Here is a 27808-nt window from a genome sequence, read left to right on the forward strand (position 1 = left end):
GGAGGAAATTAAAACTTTTATATATATATATGGCCTATCTGTATTTATGTTCAGCTTTCTCCCCAGATTCTTAGTATATAGTATATCGTTCCAGTAATGTAGACGAATCTATAAAAAGGGATGATGAAAAGTTAAGAAATAACTTGGCAGGCATGCTGGAGCATTGCTTGATCAGCAACATAAGCACTTGCTGGAATTCCACCCATGCAGTGCTTGAGTGGCAGAGCTGCAGGCCCTCACAATGCAGCTCTTGGAGAACAACACTGGGAGGGGGGGCAGTTCTTCAACCCTTTAAGGACTTCACTGTCACAACCGCCTCTGACATGGCAACCCTGAGTCTAGTCATTCCTTTGATTCTAATGCTTCAGAGCAAGATTGGTTGGTTAAGGTGTCTTTGCTCTGGGAAGCCTCAATTCCTCCCCCCCCCTTAGGAACAGTGGAGAGTTGTTGGGGACACTTTTTCAGGGGCCCATAGAGTTGGACCCTTTAGTCCAATCTTCTTGTAACTTGGACAGGAAAGAATAGGTTTCCTGCAATTTTGGTGGAGCTTGCACAAAAAACACACCTCACCCCCAGTCTCCCAGATAGGTTACGTCATAGGGAATAATAGAGCTGAATATATTCAGATTCCCAAATAAAACTCAGATCTGAATACAATACCAGTATTTTTGGCCCCTAATATCAAGAATATCGAATATATATGGTATTCTGGATACCTGAATCTGAATAATACTGGCTTTATTTGTGCGCACACTCCTACTGCACATTTAATCCAAATGCAACTACAAAAGGATCTTAGTTATCCTGATTAACAGTGCTTGCTTGCAGTGAGGCTCAAGCAAGTATTTTGGATATACTCTTGAGGCCCTTTTGGTGAATATACTTTAAAATCCAGATGTGATTTTTATTTCTATTTTGCCATTTTAAAGTATAGCCCCTTTTCTCCGTGAGACTACCAGTTCATAAGGGCACTTTTTACTACAGCAACCATCAGCTCAGTGCTTTTCTTCATTCTTTTCTTGTAGCAGTTCTGGTGTGAAATCTTCACAGCTAATTTCTCATCTGTACATATTAGGAAGAATGGGAAGAAAACAAAGTAGCATCATAGCATTTACTTCAGTCTTAATCATTAAAATCTAAGGATTAGAGGTGTAAGAGGCAAAATGGTCTATATATTTGGCATGCTAGGAGAGTTTTTTCTTCACTTTCTGTTTCCTGCACAAAGAGGAGGGATAAATTTGTAGTTTGCAGGGTTATTCTAGTTTAAGTGTCTTGTGGGAGAAGTACTGTACTATCTGAATTCTGTGACATTACCTAAATAACATTTTTTTTCTTGTGTGAGACTGCATTAGAATTCAACATGTGTCAACAAAACTTTTTTTTTTCTTTCGGAAAACATAGATAAAATCCTGCTTGATGTTCAGAAACAATCCTAAAGTTTAGAGACTGTGTGATAAGAACACCTGCATAAGTCATCAGAGTACCAAGATCTTGATTATTTTGTATTTTCTTGAACGGTTCCTTCATGACCGGCATTAGGCAGTGAATTAAAGAAAAAGGAAAATGCAGTTCACTGACTGAGCTACATTCCCCTTCTAACATTATTCTGCAGACAAGAGGTGCGAGGGAGTGCCTGTTTACTTAGATTAATGAACTTTAGCGGATTATGCCAGTAGGGGGAGCTTTTATTCCACAAATATAGATTGTGTGGCCATGGCGTTTTGTGAGATGCTGCAATAAAATGCACGTTTTGAGGCAAGTTTTGCATTAAGTAGACATGAACCTAGCTTGCCATAAAGAGAATCTAGCAGGATTTTTGCTCTTATGAGGAGGCTTTTTTTAAACAGAAGAAACCAGAAGTTCAAGGAATCAAATGCTGTGGATGGCCCTTCTCTAAGTCCTCTAGAGTTTTGTGTTGAGTTTAAAAAAGGGTTCTTGCTTTTGTCTGCAGCACATTTCACTTAAATCATATGAGCATAAAACAGATATTTGTGCCAGACAACCAGTTTTAAATGTTTCTTTTGCCTAACAGAAGTGTTGCCTATGCTACAAATCAAAACTTGCTTTTTAAAACATTCAGCTGTCATGGCTTCCCACAAGTACCACAGAGATTACAGCTTTGTGAAAATATTAAAATGCTATGTTAGTGATTCCCAGGACTCTTCCATAACTTTATTTCTTAGATTTTGAAGCAGGAAAACATATAAAATTTCAAATTTTACTAGTGATGTAGCCAAAGGTTACTGATTACACTGTCCACCTTTTGGTACCAAGCAAAACAACTGTAGCTTCCAGCACTGTAAGAATTGTTTCACAAGTAGCTGTGCACTTCTGTTTTGTGGGGTTTGCTGTAAGAGTTGAAGGGGGGGCTTCTGAGGAGCAGAGACATAGGCTTTCAGTATGCATGGAAGGTGCTTCTCCCTGCATATGTTTCCCTTCAGACTCTACAAGGGAGGCATGCGGTACCTGGGCACTTTTTTGAGGAAGCCAGACACATTTTATGTGAAAATTATTTTCCCTGCCTTGTTCAAGTTTATACTAAGCAGAAATGTCTATTCATTATTTCAAGTCTGTTTGGATTCTGTGGTCTATCATGGATAGTGGTGCAACTTGAAAGATTGAAGAAAATAGATTAAACCTGTTACGTTAGGCAGAGTTAATAACATCAGAAAAGCACATTAGTTACGTTGTGTTTTAGAGCCGAATGATTTTCCAGTGGTTTAAAAAACTGGAGGAAAGAAATTTCCAAACATCTAAAGATAAAGATTGGGAGTTCAAGCCCTTTTGAATGGAGTCTCAACAGTCCTGTGGTCTCTGTTATTCCCTTTAATGTACATTGCAAAAGTTATTTTTATATTCATGATTGTAGCACATATAAAATAAAATCGAATGTCTTAGATTAGAAGTATTGTATGAATACTTTAGCAAATAAATCCCAAAGATAAAATTTGTTGCTTATTAGCCTCTCAGATCTGTGTTGGGAGGAGGGGAGGAGGACTAGAACTCAGCTTCTGTTAAGTTGTGTACTGTTGGGGATGGGGGAGGTGCTAGGAGTATTTGCATGCATGATCAGACTCTGGAAAACTTAGAGAACACCTCCTGAATTAGTATTTATGTCAGCAGTAAAGCTGTAAAAATGGCTTTCAGTTAAAAATGGTTTGTAATTGCGAATTGTTACTCAATGTCCTTGGTTACATCTTCAAGGGTTTTGTTCCTTGCAGAATAAATTTCAGTCTCTTAAAGAATTTGCTATGTTTTACAGAAGAAGCTTTGTTTTGAAACAGAAGGTTACAGACACATAATTTATGTGCTGTAGACAAGCACTTAACTGGTGCTGCGTCGTAAGTTTTCCATGGTGAATCATTAAATATGTTGTTCACTCTTGATTACTTCAAATGATAGCTCTTTTAAGATGACTGGTACCTCTTTCATGCTGGAAACTGTATCTTAAAATTCTCTCTCTTAGAAAAGAAAACATTGTGAAGAGAAAACAAATGTGTGAATATTAACATAGTCCTGACTAATTAATTGCCAGCTAGCAATAAGGGGCAACAGTTGATATGTTTACAATCTTTTATAGAGATTGGTGCATACTTTTTTTTTTTTGGTTCAAATTTTTGCTGTATTGGGAAGATGCCTTGTTTCCCCAATGCAATGTATGTTTGTCAAACGCTTTTCATTGTTGTATTACCAAGTAGTTGCACCATCAACAGCAAGCTAAACAGTTTGTCTCTTTTCTTTACTTGGCAGGTGGGCTTCTTATAGCCTCAGCACACTTCGGAGCATACGTATGTGGTACAGATATAGATTATAGCACAGTACATGGATTGGGTATGTTCCCTTCAGTATTAAGGAACAAGAATGTAATTATTTTGCATATGGTAGCAATTTAGTGTGTGCCAAACAACCACAGAATCTTGGAAGAGAACCAGAGGTCATCATGTCCAAGCTTGCTCAGAGGCAGGACCATTCCCTCACCAGTTCCACGCATATCAGCCCAAGCAATCCAGTTGTCCACTGGCAACAAGCAGACTTGCCTGCACAAAAAAGCTGCACATGAAACTTCTTCAGATGACTTGAGCGAGAGACTCATTGTTCTTAGCACTTAGTTTTGGCTCTCCTGAGTTTTCAGTCACTATTTATACATACATTTAAGGTGACATGCTAGATATTTTAAATTTCCCATTACATCTGAACTAACCTATGCCTGTCTGACTTCTGTAAAGTCCTTCCCCCCACCCCCTACTTCTTATGACTGCTAGAATATAACTTGGCAATACTCCTAGTAAGGAGATTCAGAATCCCAATGACAAATATTATAGGCTAGAATTTAAAAAATCATGCAGCGAGCACCATGTGTTCTAAAACTCTTTGTTCTGGTGTGTCTAAAATAGCAATCTTCCACGCTGTGTGGCACATCTGATTTAAAAGAAAGGAAGTTTTAAAACCAATTGTGATATGACACAGGAGCCAATTGTTTGAATTCTTCTAGGAATGCCCAATGCACAGCAAAAATCTTTAGATCCCATTCATAATTTCACATTTATGCACTATGTTTTAAAATTTCTTAATTGTTAGATCAAGTGGGTTTTTAAAAGCTTTTTGGGAATGCCAGAAAAAGATTTCTTGAAAGGGTATAGTCCAGATGAAATTAATTAAGCCTGAAGGCCTATTCAGACTGCCATCTTAGTTTGGGCCAGCCATGGAAAATGTCTGCGTATAGCAGAATTTCCATTTTGAATTATTACTATAAAATGTGCCAGTAGGGAGATTTTTTTCCCTCTGTGGAGCCATATGGGTTCTTCACACAAATATGGAACTCATACAAGGACTTGTACAGAAACACATGGTCCAGATGTTTGTCTAGCTATCTCACAAGAGAGGGTGCACAGGTCCCCACAGTGCATGTTACACAGGGAGCATGTAAAGAGGAAACATGAGTTACTCATACTTCCCTGTTGCCATTTCTTTGAATTTCTAAAGCCACTGTATAATTGCAGAAGTGGTGCTATAATCATATACAAGTGAAACAGTATGTACTGTTACACTAGTCATCTTTCTCCTGTGGTACATACGGAGTAATTCTGAGTATCTCCTATTAATAATTGCTGTTGCAGAGCTATTAAACTTCATGAAATATACCTGTTTACTCAAGCGACTAATTTGGAGAAGTGCTAGCCAGAGTTTGTGTGTTAGAGTTCTAAATTATGGTAAGACTGAAGGAACATGAGAGAATTTTAATTCTGTTTGGAATGAAGTTAACTTGGCCTTTTCCTCTCCCACCATGCCTAGGCAAAGCAAGCAGGAAGAATCAGAAGTGGAGAGGGCCTGATGAAAATATTAGAGCCAACCTTCGTCAGTATGGCTTGGAGAATTGCTACCTTGATGTATTAGTTTCTGATGCATCAAAACCCATATGGAGGAAGGGAATGAAATTTGATGCAATCATCACAGACCGTAAGTTGATGCATACTCAGAAAGATACGTAATTGCAGTTTGTGATGATGGTGATAATGGAAGATTTTTACAAGCTTATAGTATAGTTTAGTATCCAAAACGAATAATAGGACAAAGAAATCCAGGTTGAGATTGAGAAGCCTACTGACTAGATATAAGGAACTAGTGGGCCAAGAGCCCTTTACCTAGTCTTTGCTGTCAAGTGAAATTAGGGCTTGCAAAGGCAGTTTTCAATAACATGGGATTGCTAGTGGAATGAAGAACTTCTTAATGTAAGCACCTTGCTGTTTTTACCGACTGCACCTTCTTTCACATTGATATAGGGATAGTCTTAGCCAAGTTACCTGAACTGCATCTCTTAAGCTGTTGTGGCATCTCCTTCTTGAAGTAACAGGGATCATAAGTGTGCATTAGAGAATTTGGTAGTCTGTACATTTAGGTATCACTATCAGCATTCAGTGGATGCAAATTCTTAATGTGATACATGTCCTTGCAGTATTTAGTTACGTTTTGCTTCTTTTTGGCTTCTGCTCTTGTGTATATGCTTTGGAGTTGGGCTTTGGGGTCATTCTCCTGCCCCCTGGAAGAGTTTGTCTGCATTCTGGAGCTAGGCCACAGTGTTCCTGCTGCATTTACTGTCTGAAATGTTGATCTGATTGAAAATGCTTAGGTTATAGTTTGACTGCCAGTGCAGTTGTCAGCCATGTATTACATGTTTCAAAAGTACTCTCTCTTTCATTTGTAGATACTATTTATTTATGCATTGGAGACCTAGAAAAACAAAATATGGGCTAAGAGAGGAACCTTAGAGGTCAGGAAACAAAAAGTACCTATTATTTAATAGAGGTGTGCACAGGAAAAAAAATTAGTTGATTCGGTTTGGTAATATCAAACTGGGGGAAAAAATCGGAATTCAGGGAATATCAAATTTATTCTCCAGTTTGGTTCAATTAGTAGTCAAACCTGCCCTCACACTAATAGGGAAGCTTATGAATATGAAATATCATAGGCCCCTCTCCTCATGTGTTTTAAACACAGACAACCTGCCTGGCTAGGCAGGATACCAGCTCTCGGCCAGGAGGTGGAAAAATACTGGAATGTGAACAGTGAACTAAGACTAGCTTTCAGCCCCACACCCCTGGAGATGTGCAAAAGTATACAACAAAAGGGTCTTCAGAAGCTCCTGAGTTAATCTTGTCATCCATCCTGCTGATCTGTTCCTTATCTCTTTTCCCAACTTAGGCTATTCAAAACCTGATTAGTCTATCCCATCCAGCATTAGGAGTCATCAATCATCTTTTACACCTTTAGTTCTGCACAGGAAGGTTTAATCAAGATTTCCCAATTTTATTGTTTCACCTCCAGAGACAGCCATCAAGTTATTATTCCAGTAATTATTGTTATAGTTATAACCTGCCCTGAGCCTGCTTGCAGGGAGGGCGGGCTAAAAATCTAATCAATCAATCAATCAATCAATCAATCATTGTTATATGCCCCAGGATGCATTCTGGTCTATAATTGGCCCGCGCATCTGCAAGTTCAGTGTGTGTGTCCTGGGCCTCCCCTACACACCCTTAGATTCAGGTCTGAGCTACCCTCCTTCTCCCTGCCATGAAGTGCTGGTTAGGGGTGTGCAAGAAAAAAAAAAAAGTGGATTTCCCTCTTCAGAATTTCCAAAGCGGGGAAAAAAGTCGTAAATAAGCAAATTGCTTATTGACTGGCTTTGGTATGCTCCGTAAAGATTCAGAGCACACCGAAAAGCTTTTAAACTTCCATCCCAGCCACTTACTTCACCTGATGGGGGGCAGGAGGGGGTAGTTTTACCTGCCATGGCGGCAAGGTACTTTTACCTGCCTCACTGGTGCACCCGCTCTGCCTGGTGTGAATGGGGTGAGGGAATTCTCTTGCTCCTCTTGCACCGGGCGGAGCAGGCACCCCCTTCCCTCCAGCTGACTTGGCCGAGTCAGCTGGATGGAGGAGGTGTAAAAGTGTAAAGCGCTCCCTATGCCGTTTGTGCGCTGGTGAGCTGGGCAGCGGCTCAGAAAGGGGTATTTCACCCCTGCAGCCTGGATTCAGCTGTTTGTCCTGGAAACCCCTGACAAGCAGCTAGTTTGGGGGTTTAAATACCCCTTTCCATGCCGCTGCAGAGCGGCACAGAAAGGGGCATTTCACCCCCGCAGGCTGGACTCAGCCTCTTGCCAGGGAAACTCCTGACCAACAGCTGATTCGGGGGTTTAAATTTCCCTCTCTGTGCCACTGCGCAGCAGCATAGAAAGGGGCATTTAAACCCCTTGACCTGAAGCTTCCCGGAGATATACAAATTGCTTCAGGAATCTTTGATTCGGGTTTCCGAAACGGCCCCAGTACATTGGAGCTTTTCCAGAAATCCTGAGTCTTTGCGAATTGGGTCCAATTCGGGTATTTTTCCTGAATTGGAAACCCGAATCACACACCTCTAGTGCTGATTGCTCAAGGCTGCTACTCTACAGTACATCCCCCTTCTCCTTTCCTAGACTAATAAATATAACCTGATCTAGAATCTCTGTCCCTTTTTCTTCACTGTTTTCTAGTTAGCTCTGTATGTGCTGTGTATTTTGTGCAATTGATCTTTATTATTTTCTAAATAACTCTATTGATTGAATATCCACCTGTCTATTAAAAGTTTCTCTAGAGGAACAATCTGGTGGCTTGGGGGGGGGTGTCATTTTTGGATCAAATTTCACCAAATTTGCGGGGAACCTACTCTTAATTGTCCTCTACCAACCCCCCAAGTTTCATAAAGATTGGACCCCAGGAAGCCATTTTATGGGTCCCCCCCAAAGATAGTGCCTCCAGCCACCTCCAATCTTCATTATTCTCTGTGGGGAAAGCTATGGGGGGTTTCCAGGGGGGTGGGGGTGGCATTTTCAAACAAAATCCACCAATTTTTTCTAGTAGACCTACTGCCCTCTAATGACATCCCCTCCCTAATTTTCATGAATATTGGACCACAGGGGGAGGGGACAGGTATTTTATGGCCTCCTGAAGAAGGTGCCCCCAACCACTTCCAATCTCCATTATACCCTATGGGGAAAACCTACAACTAGCCTATCTTAAAAACACTTTTTAAAAGTTCACAGTTCACAACTCTCTCAGGATACCCAAAAAGTACACCCAGACACCACTAGGTTAAGTTAACAAACTGAAGCACCCCAACAAACACCCACCTAGAAGAACAACCAACAACAAGCTAACACCTGACCAAACCAAACTTCTATGCCAACAGAAAACAACTCAGCAAAAAAACCAACCAAACTTCTGAAAAGAAAGCCAAACCAAAAGGGAAAACAGCCCCCTCAGAAGAACAAGTGAATTTAATAAAAGTAACAGGAACAGGAACAAGTGAATTTAATAAGCATACTCAGAATTTGGGGGCTCAGGGCTGTGTCCCACAACAGGATAAAACAACTCCCCCAGAAGAACAAGCAGCAAAATGAACAGTAAATATAACCAACTTAAAAGACCAGAAATCAAAGTCCCGTCTACACAAAAGCCCAACCAAAGCCCCTCCACACAGCAAAAAAGCAGTTTTTAAAATGCAAACGAAAAAAAAAAACTTTTCCCTCACCCCTATTCTTCCCAGACACCAGGCCAACCCCCTCCCCACAAAGAAAGAAAAAACCAGTAAGTCTATAACTTTCAAACCAGGCTGCAACCAGGAATCTACTCCACTCACTGGGCAACAGGATCCAGTCACAGTCCAAAACAGGTCAGGAGGGAAAATCAGCAGACGCAAGTAGGTAGTATCTCTCAATCTCCAGGCCAGAACAAAATGAAGGCTGACTGAAGCAAGCCTCCTAATTTAACTTCTTGCTGCAGTTTTAAAAAAGCACTCTCCTTGAGAATCCCATTGGCTACAAAAGGTGAGCTGCTGCAAGGATTGGCCAATCACACTCTCCCTTTTGCCTCTGACCCATTCCCTTCCCTTCTCCCCCCTCCCATTTGGTTAAAAAAAGGTAGGAAGCAGTGTTTCCTTACTGTTCCTTAGCGAAGGAACAGCAGAGAACAGTGCTGTTGTGCTTCCTGGTTACCAAATAATAATAATAATAATAATAATAATAATAATAATAATAATTTGATTTATATACCGCCCTTCAGGACAACTTAATGCCCACTCAGACCGGTTTACAAAGTATGCTATTATTATCCCCACAACAAAACACCCTGTGAGGTGGGTGGGGCTGAGAGAGCTCCAGAGAGCCGTGACTAGCCCAAGGTCACCCAGCTGGCTTCAAGTGGAGGAGTAGGGGATCAAACCTGGCTCTCCAGATTAGAGTCCTGCGGTTTTAATCACTACACCAGATTTGGTAAACTTAAACTTGCGTTCAGTAATACAGATTTAAGTTTAGTAGTACCGAATTTTACCAAATTAGGCAAAATTCAGTAATTTTTACTGAATACCAAACCCGAATTGCACATTCGTATTATTGAGTATTGGTCTTCCCCTGGAGTCAAATTGTATGCAGTTAAGAAGTAATACTTTGTTAGTTTCTAACTGGAGTTTTACCATGCTTTCTAGATATTTGCTAGGGCTGCTTAAGAAACAATGTAATATTTCTTGTAAAGCTTCAGAATCCAATTAAAGAATCCTTTAATCTCTTTCCTTTGATTCCATAGCCTTCAGTTTGCAAGGGTATGGTACTGGTCATAGCAATATTTGTGAGGGGGGAAGAGGCTTTTCAAAAGCTGAAGTGGAAATTAGTTCTCTAAAACTAATTTCAAGTCAGTGTGAATTAAACACTCCACTCTTATTAGTGATTTTGAAAATATTCCCCAGGGTGCCTTCAGAAAGTCTGAAGCATCATGGAAAGCAATAAATTCAGGTTCACCCAACAGTCGGTCGCTGTGCAATAATATCTTGACTTGAGAATGGATATTTAATATTTTTTTCTGCTTATTGCTAATTAATCTGGGTGGGGGGTTTTGTGCATTCATTCCTAAATCAGACAATAAAGTATCTGGCTCTCAAGGAAGGGACAAAGAGATGCTGTTTTATTGGGAAATGTATGATGATTTGTTTATTTTAGGCTTATTTGACCATATTTTTCTCCCCAAAGAGGACTGAAATCACCTTATAAAACATACAAAAATAAAATTTAAATGGACAATTTAAACAAATGGGGCTGGGAGTGGGAGGCTAAGAATATACTGAACCACCACCTGGGTTGGTCCTGGATCAGTGAGCCAACTCATGTAGGTCATAGGCTAACATCCAGGGCTCACGTTAAAAGGCTCATGCCTCTAGCTATGTCCAAGTTAAATACCTGCACACAGAGGAGCAACAAACTCAGCCAGAATCTTTTTCAGCTGCAGTCAGCAGTATGTTCCCACCTTTCTCATTCTAGTGTTTTATAACGAAGTGTAATAGATTTAAAAGTTAGTTTTAAAACTCGATCAAATGAGTTACAAAATCAATAATAAAAGATGCTTAATGAAATATTAAATTGATCAAAAAGATATTTTTATAACTTTTCAGTGTTGATTAATAGTTGGTTTAATTAATAAAAGGTTCACAGGAGCTCCCATATCATCAATATATCTAATTCTCAGCATGGCCAAATGAACACATAAACAGGTCTTTCTACAAACTTATAAAAGTCACAGGTTTGCAGAAAAATCTGAAATTAAAAAAATTCATTGAAGGTTTATACTGCAGACTGTTTAGAATGTGTGGGGGGAACCAATCAGGCGGAATATGCAAATGACCTTGAAAGGCTGGCCCAATCAGGGAAGAGTGACCAAGCTGGCAGTGGGCAGGGGTGCAAGCAGGGAGGAGCCTGCCAACCACACAGGAAAGCCAGGCCCCACAGGGAGATTGGCAACCCTAGAGGGGAAGACTGGGAGGTGTATTTTTACCTCAGGACACATTCAATAACTCCCAACAGCAACTGTTTAGAATGTTGGGGTGATGACCAATCAGGCTGCATATGCAAATTACCTTAGGGAGGAGTGGCCAAGTTGGCAGTGGGGGGGGGAGTAGCCTGCCAGCCACACAGGGAAGCTGTATGCCTATGGGAAAACATATTTTAACCCCTTCCTCCCCTTTAGGGTGCGAATTTCTTAAAATCCCTTCTTAGTGAGTCTTTACATCATGAAAGGAATGCTCTCCCCAAATTTCACGTTTCTGGATCCAAGGGTTTGGGCTGGGTGTCTAGTAGTCAGTCAGAACACTTGTCTTTATATAGATAGATTAATGATACTTTGTATTTAAAGGGGGTGAATAATGGATAGCTGCTTAATGTAATTGTTTTGCATAGCTCCATATGGTATACGAGAAGCTACCAGAAGAACTGGATCCCAGAAGGAAATGGCCAAAGAGACAGAAAGAGGGTAGGTAAGCCTTGGGTTGACAATACGATGTGTGAGTAGAAAGGCAGCTGTCGTTTCAGAAGCATTTTTCATTTGCTAAGCATGCTAGGCTCTTGCCAAATCACTGACAAATCTAACAGCACTGTTCTTAATTATATTATGTGTATGTAGCAACCACTTTGTTAATCATTCTCACACTTTGGGATAGATTGTGACTGCTATATGGTGGGAAACTATGGCCACATACAGCACAGCATGGATGCTACATGAACAATTGTGTCCTAGTGATTTCCATCTAGCATGCATTGATAGTTGTGGATAGAGAGGTGGCTGGAAAAACCTACAGTAATAAAGTTTTTTTTTCTGAATCTTTTGCACAATGCCTACTATTACGACTCTACGTAGGCCCGGGATAGCAGTTACTGACTTAACATTTGTCATACTATGAGGACAATGCTGCTAGATTATGTTATCGATGAGCTTTAATTCTACATTAGATATTACGGTCTTCCTCCCAGTGTGATTTGACTTGCTTTAAAATATTGATAGAAAAGGCAGTATCCTAAATTTTGGGGTTGGATCCTACCAGCTTTTTTGCTGGCAAAAGAGGAGTCTTTTTTTACTACCAAAGACGACCATGTTAGGGATTATGGGATCCACATGGACAAAAAAGAGATGGGAGAGATGCTGCAGTGAAGAGGGCAATCAAATGAAATCAAGCGGAAAAGCTGGTTGTATTCAGTCTTTGGAATGAAAGTGGCCTTATATTTCTTTCTGTATGAAAACCATGCAACTTTGTATTGTCGAAGGCTTTCACGGCCGGAGAACGATGGTTGTTGTGGGTTTTCCGGGCTGTATTGCCGTGGTCTTGGCATTGTAGTTCCTGACGTTTCGCCAGCAGCTGTGGCTGGCATCTTCAGAGGTGTAGCACCAAAAGACAGAGATCTCTCAGACACTGAGAGATCTCTGTCTTTTGGTGCTACACCTCTGAAGATGCCAGCCACAGCTGCTGGCGAAACGTCAGGAACTACAATGCCAAGACCACGGCAATACAGCCCGGAAAACCCACAACAACCATCATGCAACTTTCATTTTATTAGGAAGAATTTGTAAAATCATGTTGCTAATTTGACTGTATCTATTGTTTTTCAAATATTTTCTGTTTTTAACTTTAATCAATCCTCATCAAATTGGATTCTGAATTTCTGTGCAATTTGATTCCTGTATTGCTTAGCTGTCATTAAACTTTCTAAAGCACCAATTCAAAATTTTGGCCTCTATCATTTAAAGGCCTACATGGTTTGGAACTAGGGTATCAGAAGAACTGTCTTCTCCCATATGTTCCTGCCCAGGAGTTAAGCTCACAGGGACAGGCCCCTCTTCCCATCAACCAGCGAAAGTTGGTAGGTGGGTAGACAAAAGAGGGCCTTTTCAGTGGCAGCCCCACAATTATGGAACAGTATCCCAGGAAACATGCCTGTTCCCCCTCAGGAGGCAGCTGACAACTCTTTTTTTATTTAGTATGGATTTTGTTTAACCACTTTTTAGTGTATGGGTAGTTTTTAACAGTGTTTTTAATGTATTTTTATGTTTGTTCTGTTTCATATTATAAGCCACCTTGAGCTTACAATATGGAAAGGCAGCTAATAAACATTGAAATTACATGGTCTATCCAGTTTAGCATTGTCTTCTCTGAATAGCAGCAGCTCACTGGGATCTCAAATTGAGAAAGATATTTTCTAACATCTAAGGATGTTAAATCCTTTTACTGGAGATGCCAGAGCTTGAACTTGGAACCTTTTGCATGTGAAGCATATACATGACCCATGGTCTCTCATAAGTGTTCTCAGTTGTTCTGAATGTAAAGACCATATGCTATTTAAATAAATACAAATAATATTGTAGTTATTGCCAATTAATATTTTTTAAATACTACTTAGCACAGAAAATCACATCTCCATTTCTTCAAACTACCATCTGAGCGACATCCTTTTTGACCTATTAAAATTTGCAGCTGAGTACCTGGTGATTGGAGGAAGGTTGGTCTACTGGCTTCCTGTTTACAAACCAGAGTATGTATGCATTCAAAAATGTGAATGTATGGAATACCTTGAACATATGTATCTGCCTTGTTTTAAGTCCGACCATTGATCCATCTAGTTTAGTATGGTCTGCTTTGGAGCTCTCCAGAATCTCAAGTAGAAAAATAATCTTCCAAGCTACCTGAGATGTGTGCATCTGGAGATGCCAAGGATTCTGCCTGCATTTATAGTATGTGCTGTACTACTGAGTCATGGCCTTTTCCATATGTGGAATGTGGAGTATGTTGCAAGTAAGTTACTATTTCCAGCCATCTACATTGAAAGGTAGAAGAGAACTTTCCACTTGCCACAGTGTTGGAAGAGTTCAGATGTTTTAGTGGCTTGAGTACACCAAAACAGTTTCATGGACAGATGGAATTTCTATTCACAGAGTGTAACTTCACCATCTCCTCTCTCTCACAGGAACTTACAGTGCCTCTGAAAATATTGATCATGGGGTACAGGGAATTTCAAGGAACACCATGAGAGGGGGAGTTGTTAAAAATTTCCCTCTTGAGCATGCAAAAATTCTATAGTGGATCCAAGTCAATGTGTGGAGGGAGCGAACAGTCTGAAATTTTGAATGCCCAAGTTTCTATCTTAGCTGAACTTAGCGGCAAGTTCAGCTGAAAACTATTTGTTTCATTTGTATTTAGAATTGGTGATTTGAATTTGCTAAATAATCAGAATCACAGGGTTGGCACCTCTAGGGTCATTTAGTCCAACCCCCTGCAAAATGCAGGAGCTAATGGCAAGAAAGATGTTGTCCTTGATAAGCGTACTGTTGTCATCCTTTTGGCAGAAGGATGCAAAATACATCTTTTCTAAACCCAGTGTGCATTACTTATTGTCAGCTGTCAAATCCCACAGGATTTTAGTGGCTACTAAATGAGTAAATGCTGGTATAGATTAAATTACAAGTGAAATAATGTTCTTATTGTTAGAATTATTCATGAATAAAGAATGAAGTAGCATGCTGTAGGTGAAGTAGCATGCTGTAGGATACAAAATTGAAAAACTGGCAAACATTTAATGAAGGACAATTCTTACTTTAATGGTTCTTGTCAGAAAGCTTTACAAAAATCGTTTCAAACAACTTGAGTGTTAAAGTGGACTAGAAAGCTGTATGAAATATACTTCTTATGTATATAGTCAATCTCTCACCTGTACCATCTTTTCTTGTTTTGTTCTCCCTGTGTGCTACGCATATGGCCGTGGATTCTGAAAGCAATTAGCACACATTGTTTCTGGGAAATTTAATAAGGCTATGAACCATGTAGAAGTGTATAGTCTGACTCCATTTGAATCAGTGCCTCTGGCTGTTCTGTTTCAGATTCACAAGTTACAGTTCATAAGCTCTCACAACCCTTTTGACTGTTTATTTCTTCCAGATATACAGAAGAGATTATACCCCAGCACCCATGTCTGAAACTTATTAGTAACTGTGAACAGACACTTTCCAGCCACACGTCAAGACACCTGATAACCATGGAAAAGGTGAAAGAATTTGAGGTAATTGTTTTGATGGGCTTTCATGCAAAGTAGCAGCTGTCAGATTTGTAACAGATTTTTCTAACTATACAAACTTAGGGCACCTACCATAGCATTCTAAGTGTTAAAACACTATTTTTCCTGGTCCTGCTGCTAGTAAGATTTTAATACATTGTGTTTTAGAAGGTTTGTAAAACAGTCATGAATGTCAAAACAAGAAGTTAAAATACTTGCTGTGCTGATGAACCTGGACAATAGTGATTGAAGGCAGACTTTGAATCTTATTTTATCCATACCTTCGTGCATATGGTTAGCTTTTCTAAATATGCTTGGGCTTTTGATGTGGAGGCCATTTTTTAAGTTACATTTTATTGTTTTGATTTGAGGTGATGACTAGTTGCATCAACTACTGAAGTAACAAGAATGCTAAATTCTATTGCAAGGCATGGCTGTGTATCCTGTTGGAACCTATTTTTTATCTGAGATTTAAGGAAATGCACTACTAAATTCTGGTGATAAATATGAATTTGATGTTTAGAAGCATTGATTTAGCAATTCTATCTTCTTTAATGTTCCACTCCAGACATAATGCAGGAAAACCATTAATGTGCATTTTACTTGGATCTTGAATATTGTTAAAATAAAACTGCTTCTCAGTCAGTCTCCATGCTGTGCATCTCTAAGTGATTCCTACTATATAAAATTTGGAGGCAGGAGTACTTTTTTAGAAGTCTGAACACAATTCCAGAAACATCATGCAAAGAAATACACCTGTTTTTGTCTTCTGAATGGAGGAAAGTAGCTCAAAAATATTTTTTAAACAGAACTGATGTAAAAGGTTAACACAGAGTCTCAGTATATTCTTAGATGTGAAAATGGTTTGTAGAAGTCAGTGAGATAAATAATTGGGGCAGACTTGTTCAATTTGAAACATGCTTCCCTCAGAGACCTTTAAGGTCATCTCCAGGCAGCATCTTGATAGCGCTGTCTATCTGCAAAGTTCACTGACGTAGCGTGGCATCCTCCATGGTTGGTTAAACTGTTCTTTTCTTCTTTTTTTAAATAACATCTTAAAGATACAAATATTAAACTTTAGTTAAAATAAACCAATTAAAATACAGTTAGCACACTGTAGAATAAAATATCAGTTCATGGAAAAATAGTTTATATAATATAATATTAATTGTTAACCAACAGGAACATAGATAAGCCAATAAAACCTAATAAACTAGTTTATTGATTGTTTACTTTAAGACAACATTTGGGTTCTGTGGCTTATCAGTTATATCAGAGTATCTTGAATTGGTTCCAAACCGTAGCTCAAGGTTCCAATTTTCTATGATGTTACCCTTTAAAAAAGAGAAAATGAGAGAGAACACGGACTAAAAGTGCATCTTTAGGGTGTGTTGAGAAACATGATATCACAACTTAACTGAAACTAAGTAGGTATGGGATTGGTTAATGCCTCAATGGAAGATCTGGGAATCCTGTATAATCTAACCAGTTCTATGATGCAAGAAGGGCAAGATATAAATGCAATAACGTATGGATTTACTATTACAAGATGTAACATTAGAGTTATTTAATTAGTCACCATGTAATGGAGAACTTCATTTTGTCTACCCTAGATCAAAACATTAATTGGGTATCTCAAGTCCTAGAATTATCAGAGAGGGAGAAACAGAATTCTGTCTCTTTTTTTCTCTACCGTGTGCATCATTTTATAAACATTCATGCCTCCAAGATTTGTTTTTGTTTTCTATGCTTTAAAGTCCTAAAGTCTTCAGCTGTTATTCTTAGGGAAGGTGATCCACCCTTTGATTTTTTTTTTTTTTTGCGTTCCTTTTCTAGGATCTTTAGCACACTATGGTATCTTTTTTTAAATGAGGCAACCAGAACAATACATGGTATTCCCATCGTGGCTGCATCAGATGAGGGCCAGTTTATTTCAATCCCTGTTCTGATTATCTTTATGACATTATTTTTATGCATCATCCCAAAATGCAGGAGAACTACATGTCTTGTGTTCCTAGAGTTGGAAATTGCACCAAACTGAGCAATTTCTGCTTTTAATATACTGAGAGCAGAGCAGAAATGTCACCATCATAACATCTGATTCTTACCACATTTATCATACTCAGTACCATGTAAATATTTCCATAATATTTATTTGACTTCATTATATCTAGCCTTTCTCCCTGTTGGGAACCCAGAGCCTCTTACATCATTCCCCTGTCCTCCATTTTATCCTCCCAACAACCCTATGAATTATGTTAGGCTGAGGGAGAGTCACTTGTCCAAGGTCCCCAGATTGGGAATTTGAATTTGTGTCTCCCAGGGGGTAGGACAAAGCTCTAACCACCACATATTATTACTTGTGATTGTATATTTTTATACTAGCATATCTGTCTGAAACACCATAGTCTTATTCTGTGACCTTGTGCACTGCTAATGCAGCACTCAGTGCACATTATCTTGAATATTTTTCCAAGGAATTAATTTGAGGCTTAGAATGTAAACATAAGTTGAGGGATATAGAGGCTTGAGTGTGGATTTTTTAAAAGTAGTTCTGTATTTCACTTGACAGTTATATCCATGTTGATTGATCATATTATGAGATCTCAGTCTAGCTGAGCATATGACTGCCCATTATTAGGGCAACAAAAACATCAGAATGTTTTGGGACTTCCGGCTTGGAGTTCATGGAGGGCTGAAGCAGCTCAGGGAGCTGGGCTGTCCGTGCTGCTGTTTGTGAGGGCTAGTGGGGTGCCAACTGCCCATAGCCCCCTGTTCTCAGGCGGAGAACAGGCAAGTACGCTCAAGACCCTGAGAGTGTGAGGGTCTCGGCTGTGGGGGGGGGATCTATGCAACGATAACCCACCCAGCCTTGACACCCCGCTCATAGACGGGTGGCAAAGATCTCTGCAGTAGCTCTGGAGTCAAGTTTTTGGCTTACGACCTCCATACCCAAGCTTCAGCACTAAACTGGGAATACTGGACTATCGTAACTACTGAAACAGCGATTACAACCCATAAAGAAGATTTAATAAGGTAAAGATTGCTATCTCTTTATGTGAGAAGAAAAATGGTAAAAGAAACTGAATCAAATTAGAAGACAAAAATTGCAAAAGACTTTTAATAACTTACTGTGAATATTCCGGCAAAGTAACTGAGAAAAAAGAATTTTTTAGGGAAGAGCTAACGCGGAAAATAGATTATTGTAAGAGATAGCAAAGTGTGAGAAAGTTGAAACATCGCGAGAAACGCTGTGTCGGGAAGAGAAACCGGAAGTGCGTCAGTGCAATAGAAAGACTGGCTGGAAGCGGCCTCTGAGGAACCGGAAGAGGACGTGCGCCATTTTGAAGAAGGGAAAGAGCTTGACCTCAAATTGGGCGGAAGTAGGACATTTTGGATAAGGGAAAGGGCAGAAACTTCAAGTAAAAACCATAGAGAAAAGACGCCCGACATTTTGGATGCTAAGATCGCAAATTTTTAAAAGACTTTGTTAAAATTTGACGCTTAAGGTGAGGAAAGTAAATCAGCCACGCCACGGAGTTAAGGAAAAGAGCGGACTCGTGGGAGCGAGGTAAGGCAAGCCCCACGATGTCGAAGAAAGAATGGCAAACGGCGCTGGACAGTCTTGATAAAAAAGTCGCAGAGGGGAATAAGGAGATCAAAGATATGATGCAAGAGATTGTGAAAGACATTAAGGAGCTCAAAGAGACTTTTAAATCAGAGATGGTGGAGCTGGTTAAAAATATTGATGAGGTCAAGAAAGAATTACAGTCGACACAGCAGAAAGTTAAAACAGAGGAAGGTGAAACTGACAAGTTGGCTGTATCACACAGGATAGAAACCAAGGGTTTGAAAGAGAGAATGGCCGTGGTGGAATGTAAGCATATGGAAAAACAACTTAGATTTCGCGGAGTCCCGGAAGTGGAAGGGAAATCAACCCAAGAGCAGATTTCAGAAGTACTAGCAGAATTTTTGAATAAGGAACCGGAGGAAGTGGCAGCCTTTCTGGATGCGACATACAGAATCAACTCAAAATATGCAGCACAAAAAAACCTACCAAGGGATATAATATTCCAATTTACAACGAAAAGAACAAGAGAAGAGATTGTGAGTAAGCAATTTCAAAACCCTCTGGAAATTGGTGGAAAAAGAGTGAGAATAATGAAGGAACTTCCGGGGGGGGGGGTTGTTGGAGAGGAAGAAATACAGAGAACTAGTAAAAATGTTGAAAGAATTGAACATCAGATATAGATGGGAAATACCAGAAGGATTGAGTTTTAAGTTTTGTGAGACCAGAAGAACACTCAGATCTGGACAGGAGATGGAAATGTTCATAAAGGACTATGAAAAAGACTTACCCAAAAGATCTAAAATTTGATAATGGAGTGCAAAATTATATCTTGGAACGTAAACGGACTAAATTCACCTTGGAAACGTAAAGCTACTTTCCACTGGCTATCTAAACAACATTGTAATATAATTTGTTTGCAGGAGACACATATTAGGAAACAGGATGTGAAATATTTAAAATTTGCTAAATTGGGGAAAGAATTTGCAGCGGCGTCAAAGCAGAAAAAAAGAGAAGTTGTTTTATATATTAAAGATAAGCTGCAACCGAAAGTGATTTTAAATGATTCGGAAGCTAGGTATATAGCAGTGGAAATAATTTGGAACACAAAGAAAATACTTTTGATTGGGATTTATGCACGAATGGTGCTAAAGAGAACTTTTTTAAAGACTTACAGAACCAATTGGATGGACTGACATATGCTCAAATAATTCTGGCAGGTGATTTTAATGGAGTAACAAATTTGGATGATGATAAAAAAAACTAAAGGTGCTCATAAAAAAAGAGGACTTTTGCCAAAATCCTTTTTTGGAATTAAAGATCAGGAAAATTTGGAGGATGTTTGGAGAAGAAGTAACCCCAAAATAAAACAATATACGTTTTACTCGGCGAGGCACTCGACACTATCAAGAATTGATATGATCTGGGCCTCTAAAGATCTGGCGGTATGGACTAAGGAGGCGGAAGTAATGCCTAAGGTAGGCTCAGATCACAATCCAGTAATGTGGAAATTTGGGAAAGGCACCAAAAGACGAGGATGGAGGATAAATGAAGACCTGCTGCAATCAGAAGACAATATAATGCTACTACAAAGAGAGACCAGATTCTTCTTGGAGCTTCCGGTTTGGGATTCATGGAGGTCTAACGCAGCTCCATTTGTGGAGCTGACCGGATTGCCGTTTTAAACCGGCCGGAGGGGTGAAAATAACCCGCGGCCGACTGCTCTCAGGCGGGGAGCAGGCAAAGAACGCTCAAGACCCTAGGGTGAGTTAGATCTCGGACGAGGGGGGGCTCTACACAAGGAGTCTCCCCCCCGATCCTTGAGGTCCCACCTTGCGACGGGTCGGCTATAATCTCTGCGGCAATTTTGGGGCCAATTCGGCTGGCATAAGACCTACATACCCAAGCTTCGATCGGGGAGGGAAGTCGAGAGGAGAATTTAAGATCGAAACAGCGATTACAACCCGAGAAAGCTGGAGAGAAGGTAAAGATCGCTATCTCTTGAAACGGGACAGATTGACAAAAACAGAGAGGAAAGAAAGTAGACTTTTAAACTGCAACAGACTAGCGAAAAGGAGGTGAAGACTCGGCAGGAGTTGTATTTTAGAAGAGACTAAGTTTAAAGAAGTTATTACAAAAATCGGACTATTGTTTTGAATACCTGTGGTTTTGGAGCTGTGGGAAAAAGACACCATCGCGAGACCTGCTGCGGGAAGACGGGAGACAGGAAGTGCGTAACAACAATAGAGTGGCTGGAGGGAAGCGGCCCTTGCCAAAGGACAGGAAGTGGGGAATCGCCATCTTTGAAAGTGGAACGGTCGTGGCTTCAGCGGAAGAGGAAGTAGGCCATCTTGGATTATAATAACATAGAGAAACCATAGAGAAAAGACGCCCGACATTTTGGATATAAAAAATTAATTTTGGCAAAGATTGGGACATTTAAAAAAAGGAAAACGTTTAATTATACGCCACGGAGCTGAGGAAGAGAGCAGATTCGTGGGAGCGAGCTAAAGCAAGCCCCACGATGTCGAAAAAAGAGTGGCAATCGGCAATAGAAAACTTGGACAAAAAACTTATAGACATGATGAAAGAACTTAAGGACACGAAATTGGAGCTTATTAAAGAGGTCAAGGAAGTTACACAGACAGTAAAGTCGGAGCTGTCAGAAGTGAAAAAAGGTGTGGAAACGATTAGCAGTGAATTACAAGGAACGCAGCAGAGAGTTAAAACAGTAGAAGACGCGATGGAGAATTTAATAGACACGCAACAAACAGAGATGAGGCTGGTGAAGGGGAGGATGTCAGTTGCAGAAACTAAACACATGGAGAAGCAGCTTCGTTTTCGTGGTCTGCCAGAAGTGGAAGGGAAGTCAGCGCAAGAACAGATGACTGAGGTGTTGGCTGATTACCTGGGGAAGGAGGAGGAGGAAATTGTGGCTATCCTAGATGTGGCGTATCGTGTGAACTCGAGAATTGCAACCCAGAGGAAATTACCAAGGGATGTGATTGTGCAGTTTACAACTAGAAATATGAAAGAGAGGATTGTGACCAAACAATTTCAAGATCCATTGGAGATTGATGGCAAGACGATTATTATAATGAAGGAACTGCCCAGATCAGTGTTATTGGACAGGAAAAAATATAGAGTGCTAATTCAGACTTTGAAGGACATGAATATCAGATACAGATGGGAGTTACCGGAAGGAGTGTCCTTTGAGTTTGGAGGGGCAAAAAAACGCATCAGATCTGAGCGGGAGATGGAGAGATTTATCAAGGACAATGAAAAAGACTTACCAACAAAACCATGAATATGGAGTGTAAAGTATTATCTTGGAATGTAAATGGACTAAACTCACCGAATAAGAGAAAAAATATTTTTCATTGGCTACTAAAACAAAAATGTGATATTGTTTGTTTGCAGGAGACCCACATTAGAAAACAGGATGTAAAATATTTAAAATCTGGAAAATTGGGCAAAGAATTTGTAGCGGCTTCCAACAAGAAAAAAAGAGGAGTGGTGTTGTATATAAAAGAGGAGCTGCAGCCAAAATTTGTTATGAGAGATGTGGAAGCTAGATTTGTAGCAGTGGAATGTAATTGGAACTTAAAGAGAGTGTTGGTAGTCGGACTTTATGCACCTAACGGTGCAAAGGAAAGCTTCTTTGAGGACTTAAGGAAGCACCTAGACGATCTTGTATATGACCAGATAATTCTTGCTGGAGATTTCAGTGGAGTGACAGATTTGGAATTAGACAAAAAGACTACAAAAGCACAAAAGAAAAGAGGACTATTGCCAAAGTTTTTTTTTGAGTTGATTCAACAAGAGACTCTCGAAGACGTATGGAGGAGAGAATATCCTAAAACCAAACAGTTTACTTTTTATTCTGCAAGGCATCTTACATTATCAAGAATTGATATGATCTGGGCCTCAAAGGACTTAGCGCTATGGACTAAGGAGGTAGAAATAATGCCGATGGTAGGCTCAGATCATAACCCAATTATGTGGAAATTTGGAAAAAGGAGAAAAAGGAAAGCCTGGAGAATAAATGAGGACCTGTTACAGGAAAGTGAGAATATGGAAACACTGAGAAGAGAGACTAAGTTTTTTATACAATACAACGTGAATAAAGAAGTACCAACCAGTAAAGTTTGGGACGCGTACAAGGCGGTTGTAAGGGGCATACTAATGGACTTAAATGGTAGAGCAAGGAAAAAGAAAGAGGAGAAAAGACAAGAGATTGAGGAGAAAATAAAGGCCAAAGAAGTACAGTTAAAAAAGAGACCAGGGAAAAAGAAAATACATCAGGAAATCAAAATTCTTCAAGAACAGTTAACAGCAATGAGTAACAAAGAATTGGAGTGGAACCTTAAAAGACTGAATCAAAAAGCTTTTGAGGGTGCTAATAAACCTGGGAAATATTTGGCATGGCAATTAAAGAAGAAAAGGGAAAAGAAAATAATAAATAAAATTTGTGAAGAAAACAAAACGTATTTGGAGCAGACTACCATTAGCAGAGCCTTTTATAAATTTTACGCTAAGCTGTATAATAAAAAAGAAGTAAACAAAGAATCAATAGCATCATATTTGGAGAAAACCAAACTTCCAGAGATCTCGGAAGCTTGGAGAAATAAGCTGAACAGTGAAGTAACTGATGAGGAAATAAATATGGCAATACAATCCGCAAATCTAGGAAAGGCGCCAGGGCCAGATGGACTTACGGCTAAATTTTATAAGACAATGGCCAATGAACTGGCACCATTCCTAAAAGAGGTGATGAACGGAGTTTTTAGGGATCAAAGAATTCCAGACACTTGGAGCGAAGCGAATATATCATTGATCCCAAAAGAGGGCCAAGATCTGACTAGCGTGAAAAATTATAGGCCTATATCACTACTCAATAATGACTATAAAATTTTTGCGAAGATATTGGCGGAGAGATTGAAGGGGTGGCTCTCGGAAGTCATAGAGGAGGAACAAGCAGGCTTTTTGCCAGACAGACAAATAAGAGACAACTTAAGGACAGTGATCAATGCTATTGAATACTACGACAAGCGTTGTGACAAAGAGGTTGGTTTCTTCTTTGTAGACGCTGAAAAAGCGTTTGACAATTTAAACTGGGACTTTATGTTTGCCACTATGGAAAAGCTACAACTGGGAGAAAGATTCGTCAGAGCAATCAAGGAAATCTATAGAGACCAGACTGCAGCAATTGTAGTGAATGATGAATTGACCAAAAAATTGACGATTAGTAAAGGAACAAGACAAGGTTGCCCGTTATCTCCATTGTTGTTCATTTTAGTATTGGAGATTCTGATGATACAAATTCGACAAGATGAGGAAATACGAGGAATAAAAATAAAGGACTATTCATATAAGGTCAGAGCATTTGCAGACGACATAATGTTAATTGTAGAAGACCCACTGGAGAACATGCCAAAAGTGATAGACAAGATCAAGGAGTTTGGAGATTTGGCAGGTTTCTTCATTAACAAAAAGAAGTCAAAGATATTATGCAAAAACATGACTAAGCAGAAACAACAATTGTTAATGGAAACAACGGATTGTGAAGTAACTAGTAAGGTGAAATACTTGGGAGTTGAGCTGACTGCAAAAAATATAGATTTGTTCAAGAATAATTATGAAAAATTATGGACTCAGATAGAGAGAGACTTGATCAAATGGAATAGATTGAACCTGTCATGGTTGGGCAGGATTGCAGCAGTTAAGATGAATGTGTTACCAAGAGTAATGTTTTTGTTACAGACAATACCAATCATCAGAGACTCTAAACAATTTGAAAAATGGCAGAGGAAAATATCAGATTTTGTTTGGGCAGGCAAGAAGCCTCGAGTGAAAGTAAAAGTTTTACAAGATGCAAAGGAGAGAGGCGGAATGCAACTGCCCAATCTGAGACTTTACCATGATGCAATCTGCCTAGTTTGGCTAAAAGAGTGGATGACATTAAAGAATAAGAAACTATTAGCCCTAGAGGGATATAAAAAAATTTTTGGATGGCACGCATACCTATGGCATGACAAAGTAAAGGTCAACTCGATGTTCCTGCATCATTTTGTAAGGAGAAGTCTATTTACAATCTGGAAGAAGTATAGAACTTACCTACAAGAAGGAACCCCCTTGTGGGTGGTTCCATATGAGGTGATAGATCCGAGAGCGGTGGATAATGAACAACAATGTTTAACGTACAAAGAAATAACTAAGATTGAAGTATCTAAACTTAGAATAAAGACGCAAGAGGAACTATCACCTAACTATGATTGGTTTCAGTATAGACAGATTAGAGACTTATACAACTCAGACTTTGCAAAAGGGGGCATACGAACAGAGAACTCGGAACTAGAGCAGACCCTTCTTAAAGAAGACAAGAAAAGAATATCCAAGGTATACCAAGTATTGCTGAAATGGTATACTGAGGATGAGATAGTTAAAACACAGATGGTGAAATGGGCTATAAATTTCAATAAAGAAATAACAATGGAGGCATGGGAATACTTGTGGAAAACTACAATGAAGACAACGACATGTATCAACATTAAAGAGAACATTTTCAAAATGATCTATCGTTGGTACATGACACCAAAGAAGATTGCGCTAGGGAATTTGAATACTTCTAATAAATGCTGGAAATGTAAGAAACATGAGGGCTCCCTCTATCATATGTGGTGGTCGTGTGAGGTAGCTAGGCAGTTCTGGGGGGAAATAATAAGAGAAATGAGTGAAATTTTACAGTTTCAAATAAATAAGAACCCAGAACTCCTGCTGCTAAACTTGGGAATGGAGGGAATTCCAGCCCATCATAGGACGTTGATTTTTTATATGACTGCAGCAGCTAGACTTTTGTATGCGCAGAAATGGAAAGTACAAGAAGTACCAACTATTGAAGATTGGATCTACAAATTGCTGTATATGGCTGAAATGGACAAGATGACAAGAAAACTGAGAGATCTGGACTCAGGGCAGTTCAACACAGACTGGGAGAAGCTGAAACAATACCTGGAGAAGAAATGGGAGGTGGGAGGAAAACTGTGGCAGTTTGAGAACTACTGAAATATAATAAAAGTATAAAAGAGAGGGGTGACTTTACCGGGGGAGGAAGAGAAATGTGAATTTATAAGCAGTTAGATTAATTGATTGATTGAGATATATATAGATATGTATAGGTCAACTGATAGAGAATAATTAATGATAAGGTTTAAACATGAGGATTGACTAACTAACAATATTTTCTTTCTTTGACAAGATTTATATGCACCAAACTGAATGTATAGAAGAGTTAAATTGATTGAGTATCTGAGGAGTTATATAGAATTACCATAAAAAGTTGAAATGAGTAATATATAGAGAACAAATCAAATTGTTTGATTTAAATGTGGGAAATTTTTATGGGTTTATATAGAATTATTCAAAACTGGAAAATGGGATAAATTGTTTATCTAAAGACGTATAGTTTGGGTGTATAATAATTAAAGGAGTTAATGATGCACTGCTTAATATAATGGAGAATGTATATCTGTTTTAGACAGAGGAATTTAATAGAAGTAAGGGAAAAGGGACAGAGGGTGGGAAAGCTGTTGGAAGTCAACAAAAGGGGGGGAAAGGGAGGGGGTTAGAAACGAAAAATTAGGGGAAAATTGATTGTAATGTAAAAATAAAAATGTTCTAACCCAATAAAAAAATTTTCAAAAAAAAAAAAAAAGAGAGAGACCAGATTCTTTATACAATATAATCTAAATAAAGGTGTTTCGACTGACAAAGTATGGGATACCTACAAAGCAGTAATCAGAGAACTTTAATGGATTTAAACGCAAGAGACAAAAGGAGAAAAGAAGAAAAAAGGCAAGAAATTATGGAAAAGATAAAGGCCAAGGAGTTACAATTAAAGAAAAGACCTGGGAAGAAGAAGTTGTATCAAGAAATAAAAATTCTGCAAGAACAGTTGAGAGTAATGAACAATAAAGAATTAGAGTGGGAATTGAAAAAATTGAACCAAAAATCATTTGAAGGTGCGAATAAACCTGGGAAATATTTAGCGTGGCAATTGAAAAAGAAAAGGGAGAAAAAAGTAATAACTAAGATTCAAGAAGATGGTAAGACGTTAATAGACCAACTGGCCATAAGTAGAGCCTTCTTTAAGTATTATGCAAAGTTATATCAAAGGAAAGAAGTGGATTTGGATACTATTGACCAATATCTGAATAAGATCAACTTACCAATACTATCAGAAAAATGGAAGGAAAAATTAAATGCAGAAATAACGGAAATAGAAATAAAAGAGGCTATCCGGTCGACTAAGTTAGGGAAGGCACCAGGTCCTGATGGAATTACGGCTAGATTCTACAAATTATTGGAAAACGAACTGGTACCTTTTCTGAAAGAGGTAATGAATGGAATTTTAAAAGGACAAAAGATACCAGAGTCTTGGAATGAGGCCAGCATATCATTGAGTCCAAAAGAAAATCAAGATTTGAGTAACGTCAAGAATTATCGACCTATTTCGTTGTTAAATAATGATTACGAAATTTTTGCAAAAATTTTGGCGGAGAGATTAAAGGACTGGTTAGTTGAGATTCTTGCAGAAGAGCAAGCAGGGTTCCTTCCAAACAGGCAAATCAGAGACAATTTGAGAACTGTAGTAAATGCTATAGAATACTATGACAAACATTGTGAAAGGGAAGTTGGTTTCTTCTTTGTGGATGCAGAAAAAGCGTTTGACAATTTGAACTGGAATTTTATGTTTGCCACAATGGAAAGATTGCAAATGGGAAAAGATTTTATTCAAGCAGTAAAAGCAATATATAGAGACCAATGTGCGGCAATTGTAGTAAATGAT

The 27808-nt window shown here is 39.1% G+C and overlaps 1 protein-coding gene across 1 annotated transcript in view; it reads left to right on the plus strand.

The window, feature by feature from the left end:
* Positions 1 to 27808, plus strand: part of TRMT11 (tRNA methyltransferase 11 homolog) — a 44437-nt gene that overhangs the window by 10592 nt on the left and 6037 nt on the right. Inside the window, exons 8-12 of the mRNA XM_054979831.1 lie at positions 3751 to 3831; positions 5293 to 5457; positions 11754 to 11826; positions 13746 to 13877; positions 15278 to 15398. Of these exons, the coding sequence (XP_054835806.1) occupies positions 3751 to 3831; positions 5293 to 5457; positions 11754 to 11826; positions 13746 to 13877; positions 15278 to 15398 (572 nt within the window). The remainder of the gene's footprint in view (positions 1 to 3750; positions 3832 to 5292; positions 5458 to 11753; positions 11827 to 13745; positions 13878 to 15277; positions 15399 to 27808) is intronic.

The sequence above is a fragment of the Eublepharis macularius genome, chromosome 1 (genome assembly GCF_028583425.1).
Source record: "Eublepharis macularius isolate TG4126 chromosome 1, MPM_Emac_v1.0, whole genome shotgun sequence".
NCBI classification, from domain to species: Eukaryota; Metazoa; Chordata; class Lepidosauria; order Squamata; family Eublepharidae; genus Eublepharis; species Eublepharis macularius.